The sequence below is a fragment of the Dipteris shenzhenensis genome, chromosome 31 (assembly GCF_047967505.1).
Source record: "Dipteris shenzhenensis isolate YYH24624 ecotype China chromosome 31, Dip_SZ_1.0, whole genome shotgun sequence".
In the NCBI taxonomy this organism is placed as follows: Eukaryota; Viridiplantae; Streptophyta; class Polypodiopsida; order Gleicheniales; family Dipteridaceae; genus Dipteris; species Dipteris shenzhenensis.
Window position 1 is genome coordinate 34,230,883 of NC_141626.1, and position 12,261 is coordinate 34,243,143.

Genomic DNA, 12,261 nt, shown 5'->3' on the forward strand with positions numbered 1-12,261 from the left:
CCATGCGGAGTGCAAGGCTTATCGCCGACAGCTCCGACTTGAAACCAAGTGTCACCTCCCGAACACAATAGACACGGTACGCAAGTACCGACGTCTCGTACGTCAGAAAAAGCAGGCTTTTCTTCGTCAAAATGAGGAGCTGCTGCACATCTTGTACAGCAACAACTCTAAGGATTTTTGGCGGAGATTCCTTGAGCGTAGGTCCCCATCACCCCTCACCGACACGAGATTCTAGCACACGTATGCACACCATCTATATGATGTCCCACACCAGCCCACTCCAGACCTCATACACACACCTCGTCCCACCACTTGCACGTTGTTCACCAGAGGGGGAGTCAAGGACGCAACATGGAAACTACACAATGGCCGAGCTAAGGATCACGAGGGGCTATGCACTTAATTTATCGCATATGGGATCGACACGTTAGCCCCGATCCTAGCAAAGCTATTTAATGACGCTGTTTGCCTTGGCTTCCCCCGCACTTGGACACTCAACACCATCACCCCCATCCACAAGGTAGGGGATCCCATGGACCCGAGTAACTACAGGACTATCATGATTGGACATGTGATGTCCAAGATCTATGCAGCTGTATTGGATGCATCGGTCAGCCTGTTCGCAGAGATGAGAGGGCTTAGAGCAGAGGATCAGGCCGGTTTCAAGCGAGACCATGGGACTATGAATCACATACTCACACTCAGGAGTGTCACTGAGGAGGCCAGATCACGGAAGGAGAGAGTATACTGTTGCTTTGTGGATTTCCGCAAAGCCTTTGACATAGTAACTCGAGCTCGTCTTATCACACGCCTACAGACACTAGGATTTGATCAGGAGATCATCTGGGCAGTCATGGCACTGTATGAGAGAGTCTCAGGCCGAGTTCGTACAGGCACAGGTTGGACAGATGAGATCCTGAGTACCATAGGGGTCAAACAGGGTTGTCCCTTATCACCAACCCTATTTGGCCTCTACATCGATGAGCTTGAGACTTTCATAGGGACGTTCGGAGGGACCGGTTGCTCACTTGCTGGGATCATCATCAGGATTCTTCTTTATGCAGATGACATGGCACTCTTGTCGTCCACACCCGAGGGGCTCCAGCGAAACCTGGATGCACTGCAGGCTTTTTGTTTATCCCATGATTTGGAGGTCAACCTTGGCAAGACCAAGGTCATGATCTTTAACACCTCTCCAGCAAACATGCAACGGAAGCAGTTTACTTTTACTTTGGGTGGGTCACCAATTGAGATCGTATCCTCATACACTTACTTGTTGGGGGTCATCTTCTCTGGCCCGATCTTCACAATGAGACCAGTGATGCAGGCCAGACTGAGTAGGGGATATGCCTCACTGGCTCGGCTAGAAAGACAGTGCTTTCACTCCCACTTCCAAGACCCTCGGACCAAGGCTCTTCTCTTCAACTCCTTGGTTCGACCAGCCGGTATGTATGGCAGCCCTTGTTGGGGGCCTGACATGTCAGAGATAGAGTGGACACGGGTGGAGCGCTTGCAGATCCTCATGCTCTCACGGATGATCCGAGGGAAACCGTCTGTACCACATCACATCATTCAGGCTGAGTTTGGTGCCTCTCCACTCCAGCTAGATGCAACCTTTTACACCATCACATATCTACACCAGGTTAGATCATATGGGGACTGCACATCAGGGAGACAGAGGTTGCCATGGTTGGCTCTCAATTCCTCCATAAGGTTGGCAGCAGAGGGAGACGAGCGATGCTGGTATGCACGGACTCACAGATGATTTGTGAGACTAGGGTTCCACATCGATAGGATACCTCCTTTTCAGTACAGTTTAGATGCCCCTCCGGTACTCCCACCCACCATCCCGATTGGGCCACATACCAACCAGGTCATTCGAGAGGATCTCTTGTAGCTACACACCTTTAGGACCTGGTTGGAGCCGAGGGAGCTTCCAGTGAAGCTGAGTTTCTACAAAGATTACTGTCTTCGCATTTCGGAGGAGGGATTCATCACACCACCGCCGGGGTACACTGAGCTTCATATGCCTCACTCACTACGGATCTCCATCGGATAGTTTCGGGTATCATCACATCGCTTATGCATATTGTGCGACTGTCAGGAGGTTGAGTTGGAGAAGCATTTTATTTTCAATTGCCCAGTGTACTACGAGATCCGAGGTCGCTACCACTGCCTCTTCAGAGACCGGCTCTGGGCTCCTTTCCAAATTCCTCGCCTACCTAGATCAGAGATGCCTTGCGGCCTTCATTCACGAGGGAATCCGACATAGAGAGTACTTACTCAGGCGACGGGGCTTGGCCACATCATCAGACACCTCTCAGAGCAGGATCACAGAGTTCTTCCCATCGAGTGACATTGATCGTCCATTCTCTAGCCGCCGACGTGACAGAGACCCCGATCCGACGATCGCAGCACGACACACGAGACATCGAGGGGACACAGATCACTCTAGGGACCTCCCGTCATTGTTTAGACCCGGGATACGTCCCACGGGAGTCACAGTGGCTCTGGTCTTGCGTCGAGCCTCATCCAGGAGACGGAGACGCACGGCACCCGCCGACGTGACAGAGACCCCGATCTGACGATCGCAGCACTACACACGAGACATCGAGGGGACACACAGATCACTCTGGGGACCTCCCGTCATTGTTTAGACCCGGGATACGTCCCACGGGAGTCACGGTGGCTCTGGTCTTGCGTCGAGCCTCGTCCAGGAGACGGAGTCGCACGGCACCCCTTGACGGGCACCAACGTCCCATCACCGGCTATGCACCACCCAGGGGGACATGACATACGGAGGATTCCGCTCTGCTCCAGTCCTTTTCTTTTCATTGTTACATCCAGATGTATTTGATTATGTATGATCAGACTTAGGATTCAGCACGGGTGATGATGCTCGTTTCAGTAGCTCCACCCTTACTGTGATTTGTATCAGGTTTTCTTTCAGTCTCATAGACCCATTGGTCTTCCGAAGACTCTAATAAAATTTCTTTTCTTTCTTTCTTTCTTTCTAGACTGGCCTGAGAATGACAATATATTTTCCTCAGGATGTAGCTTCACAGCTTTCTTTTCCTCTCCAGGGGCACATGACATGACTCGGCACTATCCTCCCCCTTTGGCCATTGCTAGTATAGTAGGATTCCTCTTTTCTTATACTTTCTTTTTGCATTTCCATAGGTTTCTTTGACCGTCATGGCCAAGACATGTACAACCAGGAGCTTCCCTTTGGTTACTTTGGGCCATACCCTGACATTTGTGACTGTGTTGAATAGAAGTATCTGTTTTTACGTTATTAGTTTTTGAGCCAACTCCCCAATAGAATGAGATGCCTCATACTTTTTACCATAACATATGCCCTTCTCTCAAATAGGCATATGGCCACTCATTGACCCGAAAAAAAAGGAGTAACATATGAAGCATTTAAACTATTCCTAGAAGTTATATACAAAGTAACAAAAGGATGGCATGATATAATCACAAGACACACAGACGGCACACACAGGATCAATGTGGTGAGCTGCGATATACAAAGTAAACAAAATAATCTACAAGGAAAGCAGATGGCGAAACCTATTAAAAACTCACACTGTGATTGGAGGCCGTGATATGATCACCAACAACTGCAAATCTTCTTCTAAATGTGTGTTTTTAACCTACAACGTCACAAGAAAAATGACTTGATATCACAAGTAGTGGAGAAACAAGAAAAAAGGTCTACGAATGATCATTATATAGAAAAAGCTCAAATACATCTCCTCAATACATGTCTAGCAGGCTTTTGAATGAGGCTTTCTGCCACACCTGATGGACAGAGTTAACAGGGATTGTAAACGTCGTATTGGTAGAAATATGAAACTCGTCTGGCTGCCCAGGAAACTTCTTGTCATTTGCAGTTTCTAAGAAGAGAGACCCTCTCCCCTTCAATGTTAGAAATACTTCCTCACATGAATGTCTATGAATTGGTGTCCCAGACCCTGGAGCAAATGTCTGAAGCCAAATTTCAACCTGCAAGGTCATCTCTGCAAGATTCAGATTGCAGTAAAAGAGAAGCAAAAAATCCATAGATCACACAAACATCTCCATGGATTGTGATATTCTAGCAACAGTTTGCTCAAATGGTGCCAAAATTTTGTAAATAACAATACTATGATCAGAATGTGTAAAGCCCACACACACACCCCTCAATACGTTGTGACATTCTAGCTACAGTATGTTCAAATGGTGACAAAATTTAAGTAGAAAGTATGGAGCACAAAGGGGTGTGTGAGTGTGTTATAGCAAACAATGTGACCTGGAAGAAAGTCCCATTGTGTAGGCTGCCTTTTTGTCATATTTTGATACTTGTAACTGGATGTCCCTTTCTGTTCTTGTAATATAATGACAAATGGATTTCACCCAAAATAAAGTGTGTTATAGCAAAAAGCAGCCTCTAAGAAGCCCCAGGGGATCAGAATACCTGCATGCTTTCAAAGGGCTATTGTTGTTTTTTATCATCCACAGAGATTAAATACAGTCTTTGAGACCCAATCAAGGTTACAAATAGTTCATGGCGTTGTAGATCTTACAGAAAGAAAAGCCTGAGCAGTGCCACAAAAAGAAACTAATATAGGGAATTTTTGTCATTAAACGCGCCCTCCTGCCCTCCCTTGACTGTCGGAGAGTAAGAATTGTGATGTCCAGAGGGTGAGATTGTTGTGGGGACCCCCATAAGTTTCCAGGGCTTTAGATACTGGAAGGTTTGCAGGACCAAATGCTTCATCTCAAAAAAAAACTGCTAGCTATCGATGAAGGTGCAGAGGAATTCATGTTAGAGGAACCTGTTAAGGACCTCTCATTCATATGTGCAAGAGCAACCCAAGGAGCCCACCAAGGAGCAAGGAAGGGGAGGGGGTGAATAACCTCCCGGGGCAAAAAGATAGCTGGGCTCTTCAAAAGAGAGGATGAAGTCTTGGTCATCGGTCTAGGAAGGAAAACGGGGGTGGTCCCTGGAGGAAAGCTGGAGGACAATAATCGGGAAAGGGGGGGCGGGGGGGGGGGGGGGGGGGGGGGGTAGTTGGTTTCAACCAGTGTTCCGGAAACTTGGTGTGGGGATCTATTGGTGGTGAAGCATCTGACATTGGGGCATTGATAGACAAAGAGTCCTCTACAGGCCCTGCAGTTCCTGACTCCCTCGCAAGTCTCCTGTGTTCCCTACTACAGGCTATACTGAGCATTTTTTACCATGTACTTCGCTTTTCACTTTGAGTCTATCTGCCCAATTGCTGCAGTCATGGGCCTTGCTAGGGAGAGGGGTGCCTTCGTAGTTGGTGCAAGCTGTCCTCTATCCCCCTCTTTGCAGGAGAAACACAATCTATCACCTGTGAAGCACCCGTAGTCTTTGTGCCAATCTGTTTGCATCTGAAGACTGAGACACTAACAAGGTAGGCCAGCCACCTCTACACTTAATGAAACTCTGCTCCATCTACTAAAAAGATTGAAGCTGGGTCCTGTGGGTCCTAAACCACCACTCGCATCTCTGGATCTCCATCCTCCATGAGAACTAAGGCAAAAATTGTGGTAGAATGGAGTACTAAGCCAAAATATATATGCTGTGAGCCTATAATGTCAAAGTTTGTAGCAAACCCAGGAATTGGAGGGCCATCAAGAATTGCAGGATGTGCTCCTTTATGTCCATGAAGCATATTACAATGGATGCACAAATACTAGGTCCGAGCATAGGTACTTTTCTCGGGGGAAGGTACCCTGAACTTCACTAAAGAAGGAGCAGAGTAGCCTCCACAAAACCACTTAGCACATAAAAGGTGAAGTCTGGCCCTCAAAAACAAGGCCATAGCCAATGCCACACCTGCTTGCAGGTGCAGATGACAGCACAAGACCAAGCCCATGTCTTGCAAGGCATCAAGGGAAGGCCAAAAAAGGGGGGAGAAAAGCAGCAAAGGATGGGGATTGGCACATGGCACTCCCCCATTACAACAACAAAGATTAGATGCCTTAGATATCATCACGTGGATTCAATCATGCCTCCAGGAATTCAACAAAATTAATAACCCAACTCAGGTTTGTTTGACATGAAGTTAATGCCTATCACACACAACCCTGTCAGACCCCACTAAATCTAGATGAAGACGCACCCAGAGTGACCAAAAAATGGAAAAATACATGTATCACTAATTTTTATCGTGGAAGAACCTTCAAAATACTCGTACTCTTTTTCAACGAACAAACATATCTAATGTGAGGAGAGAATTTCTCAATGTGATTTTAAAAGAATTTTGATATCCAGCCCTGAAGTTCACTATTTATCAGAATCTAATTGCTAATTACTAAAAAGAAAAGTTTTCATATAATCCACCAAATGACATTACTATGATTAAATTTTGTGAAGAAAGACTATATCCCGATTATATTTCAGCTCAACCTATATACAATGAAGAGAGACTATATCCCAAATCTGTCAGCTCTAAATAACATTTTTATCTTTGATCCCAACTTTACCTCTCTCATTCCATGGTGTGTTGCCCCCGCAATAGTCGTATGGGATAAGCCAGGCCTTCCAAAGCTATTGGGGGGGGGGGGGGGGGGGTAGTAGTTGGTTTCAACCAGTGTTCCGGAAACTTGGTGTGGGGATCTATTGGTGGTGAAGCATCTGACATTGGGGCATTGATAGACAAAGAGTCCTCTACAGGCCCTGCAGTTCCTGACTCCCTCGCAAGTCTCCTGTGTTCCCTACTACAGGCTATACTGAGCATTTTTTACCATGTACTTCGCTTTTCACTTTGAGTCTATCTGCCCAATTGCTGCAGTCATGGGCCTTGCTAGGGAGAGGGGTGCCTTCGTAGTTGGTGCAAGCTGTCCTCTATCCCCCTCTTTGCAGGAGAAACACAATCTATCACCTGTGAAGCACCCGTAGTCTTTGTGCCAATCTGTTTGCATCTGAAGACTGAGACACTAACAAGGTAGGCCAGCCACCTCTACACTTAATGAAACTCTGCTCCATCTACTAAAAAGATTGAAGCTGGGTCCTGTGGGTCCTAAACCACCACTCGCATCTCTGGATCTCCATCCTCCATGAGAACTAAGGCAAAAATTGTGGTAGAATGGAGTACTAAGCCAAAATATATATGCTGTGAGCCTATAATGTCAAAGTTTGTAGCAAACCCAGGAATCGGAGGGCCATCAAGAATTGCAGGATGTGCTCCTTTATGTCCATGAAGCATATTACAATGGATGCACAAATACTAGGTCCGAGCATAGGTACTTTTCTTGGGGGAGGTACCCTGAACTTCACTAAAGAAGGAGCAGAGTAGCCTCCACAAAACCATTTGCAAAAATCACGGCATTCGAAGACAATTCACATGTGCAGATACTCCTCAGCAAAATGCAAGAGCTGAAAGGAAGAATGGGACTCTAGCAGACAGTGCTAGAGCAATGCTTAGTGAAAAGCATCTTCCGAATCAGTATTGGGCAGAAGCAATAGCTACAGCTAACTACTTGCTTAATCGGCTTCCTACCGAACCGATACAAGGTATGACTCCTTATGAAGCATTCACTGGACACAAGCCACGCATTGGGCATCTCCGCATATTTGGTTGCATAGCATATGCCCACATACATGATGATCATCGCAGGAAATTGGATGCGAAGTCACGCAAATGCATCATAGTTGGCTACAGTGAAGAAAGCAAAGCATACAAATTGTATGATCCCATCAACCGTAAAGTCATTATCTCCAGAGATGTAATCTTCGATGAGGAATCAGAATGGAAAACCTCACCTACACAGGAGATAGAAGCATCGACTTCACAGTCATCTACAGAACAGGTTGATGAAGACGGTCTACTAGGGAAAGCAGATCACCAGCCAGATTGAGGCATGCTTATGTACTCCGCATCAAAGACTACAACAATCAACTTGCAGCAGCAGGAGAGACTATGAATCCCGCAGAAATGGTTCAAGTAATCCTGAATGGACTAGGAGAAGGATATGAGAATCTAGTCCAGAGTATTGCCATCCAACGGCAAATTCCAACACTGGAAGAACTTCAGTCAGTTCTACTTGGTGAAGAACTCAGGACTCAGGCCATTCAAGCACGTAAAGGTCATTCTAATGATCAGGCATTCACAGCTTCAGACAGAAGTAGAGGCAAAGACAGAAACAGAGGTAGATCATATCAGAAAAGTGGTCATCATCAACAAAATCAAAATCAGCATCAGCATCATCCTCAGCAACATCAAAATCAGCAAAGAGGAAATCATTCCAACCGTAGCACATAAAAGGTGAAGTCTGGCCCTCAAAAACAAGGCCATAGCCAATGCCACACCTGCTTGCAGGTGCAGATGACAGCACAAGACCAAGCCCATGTCTTACAAGGCATCAAGGGGAGGCCAAAAAAGGGGGGAGAAAAGCAGCAAAGGATGGGGATTGGCACATGGCACTCCCAATTACAACAACAAAGATTAGATGCCTTAGATATCATCACGTGGATTCAATCATGCCTCCAGGAATTCAACAAAATTAATAACCCAACTCAGGTTTGTTTGACATGAAGTTAATGCCTATCACACACAACCCTGTCAGACCCCACTAAATCTAGATGAAGACGCACCCAGAGTGACCAAAAAATGGAAAAATACATGTATCACTAATTTTTATCGTGGAAGAACCTTCAAAATACTCGTACTCTTTTTCAACGAACAAACATATCTAATGTGAGGAGAGAATTTCTCAATGTGATTTTAAAAGAATTTTGATATCCAGCCCTGAAGTTCACTATTTATCAGAATCTAATTGCTAATTACTAAAAAGAAAAGTTTTCATATAATCCACCAAATGACATTACTATGATTAAATTTTGTGAAGAAAGACTATATCCCGATTATATTTCAGCTCAACCTATATACAATGAAGAGAGACTATATCCCAAATCTGTCAGCTCTAAATAACATTTTTATCTTTGATCCCAACTTTACCTCTCTCATTCCATGGTGTGTTGCCCCCGCAATAGTCATATGGGATAAGCCAGGCCTTCCAAAGCTATCTTCAAACATGCCACTAAGATGCCTTACCACCGGGAGTCCTGCCAGAAAAGAAAACACCTATTGTTGCTTTTGCAAAAATGAAAAATAAAACTTATTTACAGAGATAAAGAATACAATGCCATTCACACGAGCTTTAACTCGTCATATATTTCTTTTAAATCTTGCACAAATTGCATACAGAAACAACACTCATTCTACAACACATGAGAAACTTTAAAATCAAATTCATTTTGACAGGAATGCTGAAGCTTGTAAAGAGAAGTGTAATAAAGGGCAAGGAAGAACTTTTCAAACCTCATGAGAAACACCCCAAAATATTAGCAAATTGAACAAAAGATGGTGCACTTTTAAAATCATGATTGCTTTCCTACCATCTTTCATATTTATACATTTAAATACATGATTCAAAAGAAAAAGTACACTCAGACCATCTATCCTGTGGGCTGGAGACACCATCTCAACGTGGAAAGCATGTTGTCCCTAGGTGATGTTCCGTCTGGTATGTCACATCTTGGCCACCATCCTGAGGGAGCACTGCCAAATCCTCTGAGGCCTTGAGCAACTTCACAGGCATTGAGCTATTGTCTCAAGGCCCTTGGCGTCACAAGTAGTGGCAGACCCTGTTGCACCCTCATCTGCCTATGGGAAGCAGTCATGAGCTGCCAGCCAAGAGCAATAAGCGATCTTCCTCAGGCAAAGACTAGTCCGGAGGCAGGCCTAGAGCTTGGTAAGGACCTCATGCGGCACCTTGCTGCTCGAGCCAATGCTGGGAGTCCACACCAATGCATCCAAACTAAAGCCATCTACCATAGGAGAAGAAGGCCACCTTTGCCATCTGCTTGAGCGCCATACCTTGGATGGCTATAACTAGTCGCCCGGATCCCATTGCACCTCACGCAAGGGTCTAACCTTGCATAAGCAAAGATGCCATCTAGAGTAATCATGCCCATAGAGACAGGGTTTGGGGTTGATGGTCCAACTCCTCCCCAACCGGCCAACCACTCTAATCCTCTACCACTCCATCAAGTCCAAGACCCCATGGATCTCCGTCCCCTCATTCTGACTCCAGTTGGAGTAACCCACTCACCCAGATACTCAACAAATTGGGTAGGGCTCATCCTGGTCATACTATACATAGAACACTAAGAGGAACTCGTCTTGGAGAACTGCCCAAACTAGTGTGGAGGGTCTACCGGATCTAGGGTCTAGCCAAGCCCCTCCCGCAAAGACACTAGGATCTAGGGTCTAGGTAAGCCCCTCCCCCGCAAAGCCGCCATAGATGGTCTACTCGACCTTTTGAATCCTATTGCAGGCACTTCTAAAATGGGCGAGTGCTCTCAGTCTCTCCTCCGACTGTTAGGAGAGCTGACTCCATGCCCCCAAGGATCTCGTCGGGCATTGTCCCACTATGCCCACGAGCTAACCCAACATATGAGCCTACTGGTCTCGAACATCCGGGGGTTGTCGCTCGAACTCATCTTTGCCTTGGGGGATGGCTCCAATAAAGGTTCCTTAGAGGTGCTTCCACACTCTCATTAAGCTGCACATCAATGGCAAACCCTTTCCTATGAGAGGGGCCTCCATTAAGATCTATTAGTGAGACTGTTGCCACTATCTGCCTATGCAAGGTGTGTTCCTTAGAAGCCCCTACTATAGTAGGATCTTCCAAGGCTCAGAGCCTTGAGCCAAACCCTTGACAATAAGCTTCCCCAACATGACTCTGATTTGCATCTCTGGATCGACGATAGCCAGGCCTCCCTCTATCGGGGAAAAATCATTATCTTCCAAGCGACCATAGCCCGAGGCTGCCCACAAGAAATTGTGCACTAAGCGTCTCAACTACCTCATGCACCCCCTTGTGAAAGCGCCAGCAAAGAGGCAAGAACCAAGCCATCGCCAAAGAACCTAGTCCACCACCAATGCTCTCCCTACCAAAGAGAGCCGTGGGCCCATATGTCCTCCCAAGCTGTAGCACCTCCTCTACCTTAAAGACATGCCGGTAAAAAGAAATAGTCATCTCTAGGATATCTTGCGGGTCCCAGTGCATCTGACCTCCCTCGTGTCTCAACAGTTGGAGAGCTAGGACCCTGCAAACTTGGGGACCCATGGTTTGGAAGAACTGCCATTCTATCTTGTCTCCCTGTTGCAAAAACCCCGCTCTGGAGGAGTGAAAGGGATGCTCAGTGTGCCAAATCTCCATTGCCTACAGGTCCAGTTTGGCGCTATCATATATGTCTGCTAGACATGGGAGAGGCCGGCTCATGCTCCCTGAGTCAATGGAGACTAGCTCCCTCAACGTGTCGATGCACAAATCAATCACGGGAATCTTCCCTCCATGTTCACCAGAACAGAGACACAGCTGATGGGTGTGCCACTGGCACTTGTCCAATGCAAGGCCACAATTAGAAGACCATAGTGGAGCATGCATACTGGCCAACGTCAGCGCTCTATTATGGTTTTTATTCGTCATAGCCCAGGGCAACACCTCATCTAGCATATTGAGGACCACCACAATGCCACCACACCGTAGCTACCATCCTCTCCATGGGCTCAAAGATCTTGTACTAATGTTATATGTTTATGTTGTACTTTTCTTGGATGCAAATGCTTGTATAGAGGCTCCACCCATTCAACTCGTTGTATTTGGCCTTTTCAATCTCGTAGACCCTTTGATCTTTCGAAGAATTTAATAAACTCTCTATCTCTCTCTCTCTCTCTCTCTCTCTCTCTCTCTCTCTCTCTACTGTTTCAGGTAGTAAAATGCCCTGCTAGGACTCGCCATCAGATGCCAAGCCAGGAACGAAGCCTACTGCTGGAAATGAAAAATCAGAAATTAAGCAGTATATCAGGGCCATAATGGACAGCAAAAAAAAGGGAAACTTATGCTTTAAGTGTGGGGAGAAATGGACCCCTGAGGATCGGGATGTTAGCAAGATGTGGAATACTGGTTGAGCCAAGCTCAATATGATCGTTGAGATCTCTGATGATGAGGATTTGGTTGATGCCACAGATTCATTCGATGCCTCTCATGATGAGACAACAAGATCACATGATGCGGATGAGGCTCCTGATAATGGAGCCACGAAGGGGATTGATTTCCATTTTGATCCGGGTAGTGCAATTGGTCACGATATGTCATCACTAGACATTCAGCCCACTCATGGCATGCAAGGTCATAGACCTACGGCTGTTCTTATGGAGCATCAAGGTGCTATGCCTT

At 46.2% G+C, this 12,261-nt stretch overlaps 1 protein-coding gene across 2 annotated transcripts in view; it reads right to left on the reverse strand.

Moving 5' to 3' along the window:
• ABP1 (endoplasmic reticulum auxin binding protein 1) overlaps nucleotides 1–12,261 on the reverse strand; it is a 38,469-nt gene that overhangs the window by 13,541 nt on the left and 12,667 nt on the right. For both annotated transcript variants that reach the window (XR_015540450.1, XM_087369746.1), the window contains exons 2-4: nucleotides 8,973–9,079; nucleotides 3,805–4,008; nucleotides 3,589–3,656 (exon numbers count right to left, since the gene is read on the reverse strand). Coding sequence is in view for 1 of the 2 variants with exons in the window: in XM_087369746.1 (XP_087225872.1) it covers nucleotides 3,589–3,656; nucleotides 3,805–4,008; nucleotides 8,973–9,079 (379 nt within the window). In the remaining variant the exon portion in view is untranslated. The remainder of the gene's footprint in view (nucleotides 1–3,588; nucleotides 3,657–3,804; nucleotides 4,009–8,972; nucleotides 9,080–12,261) is intronic.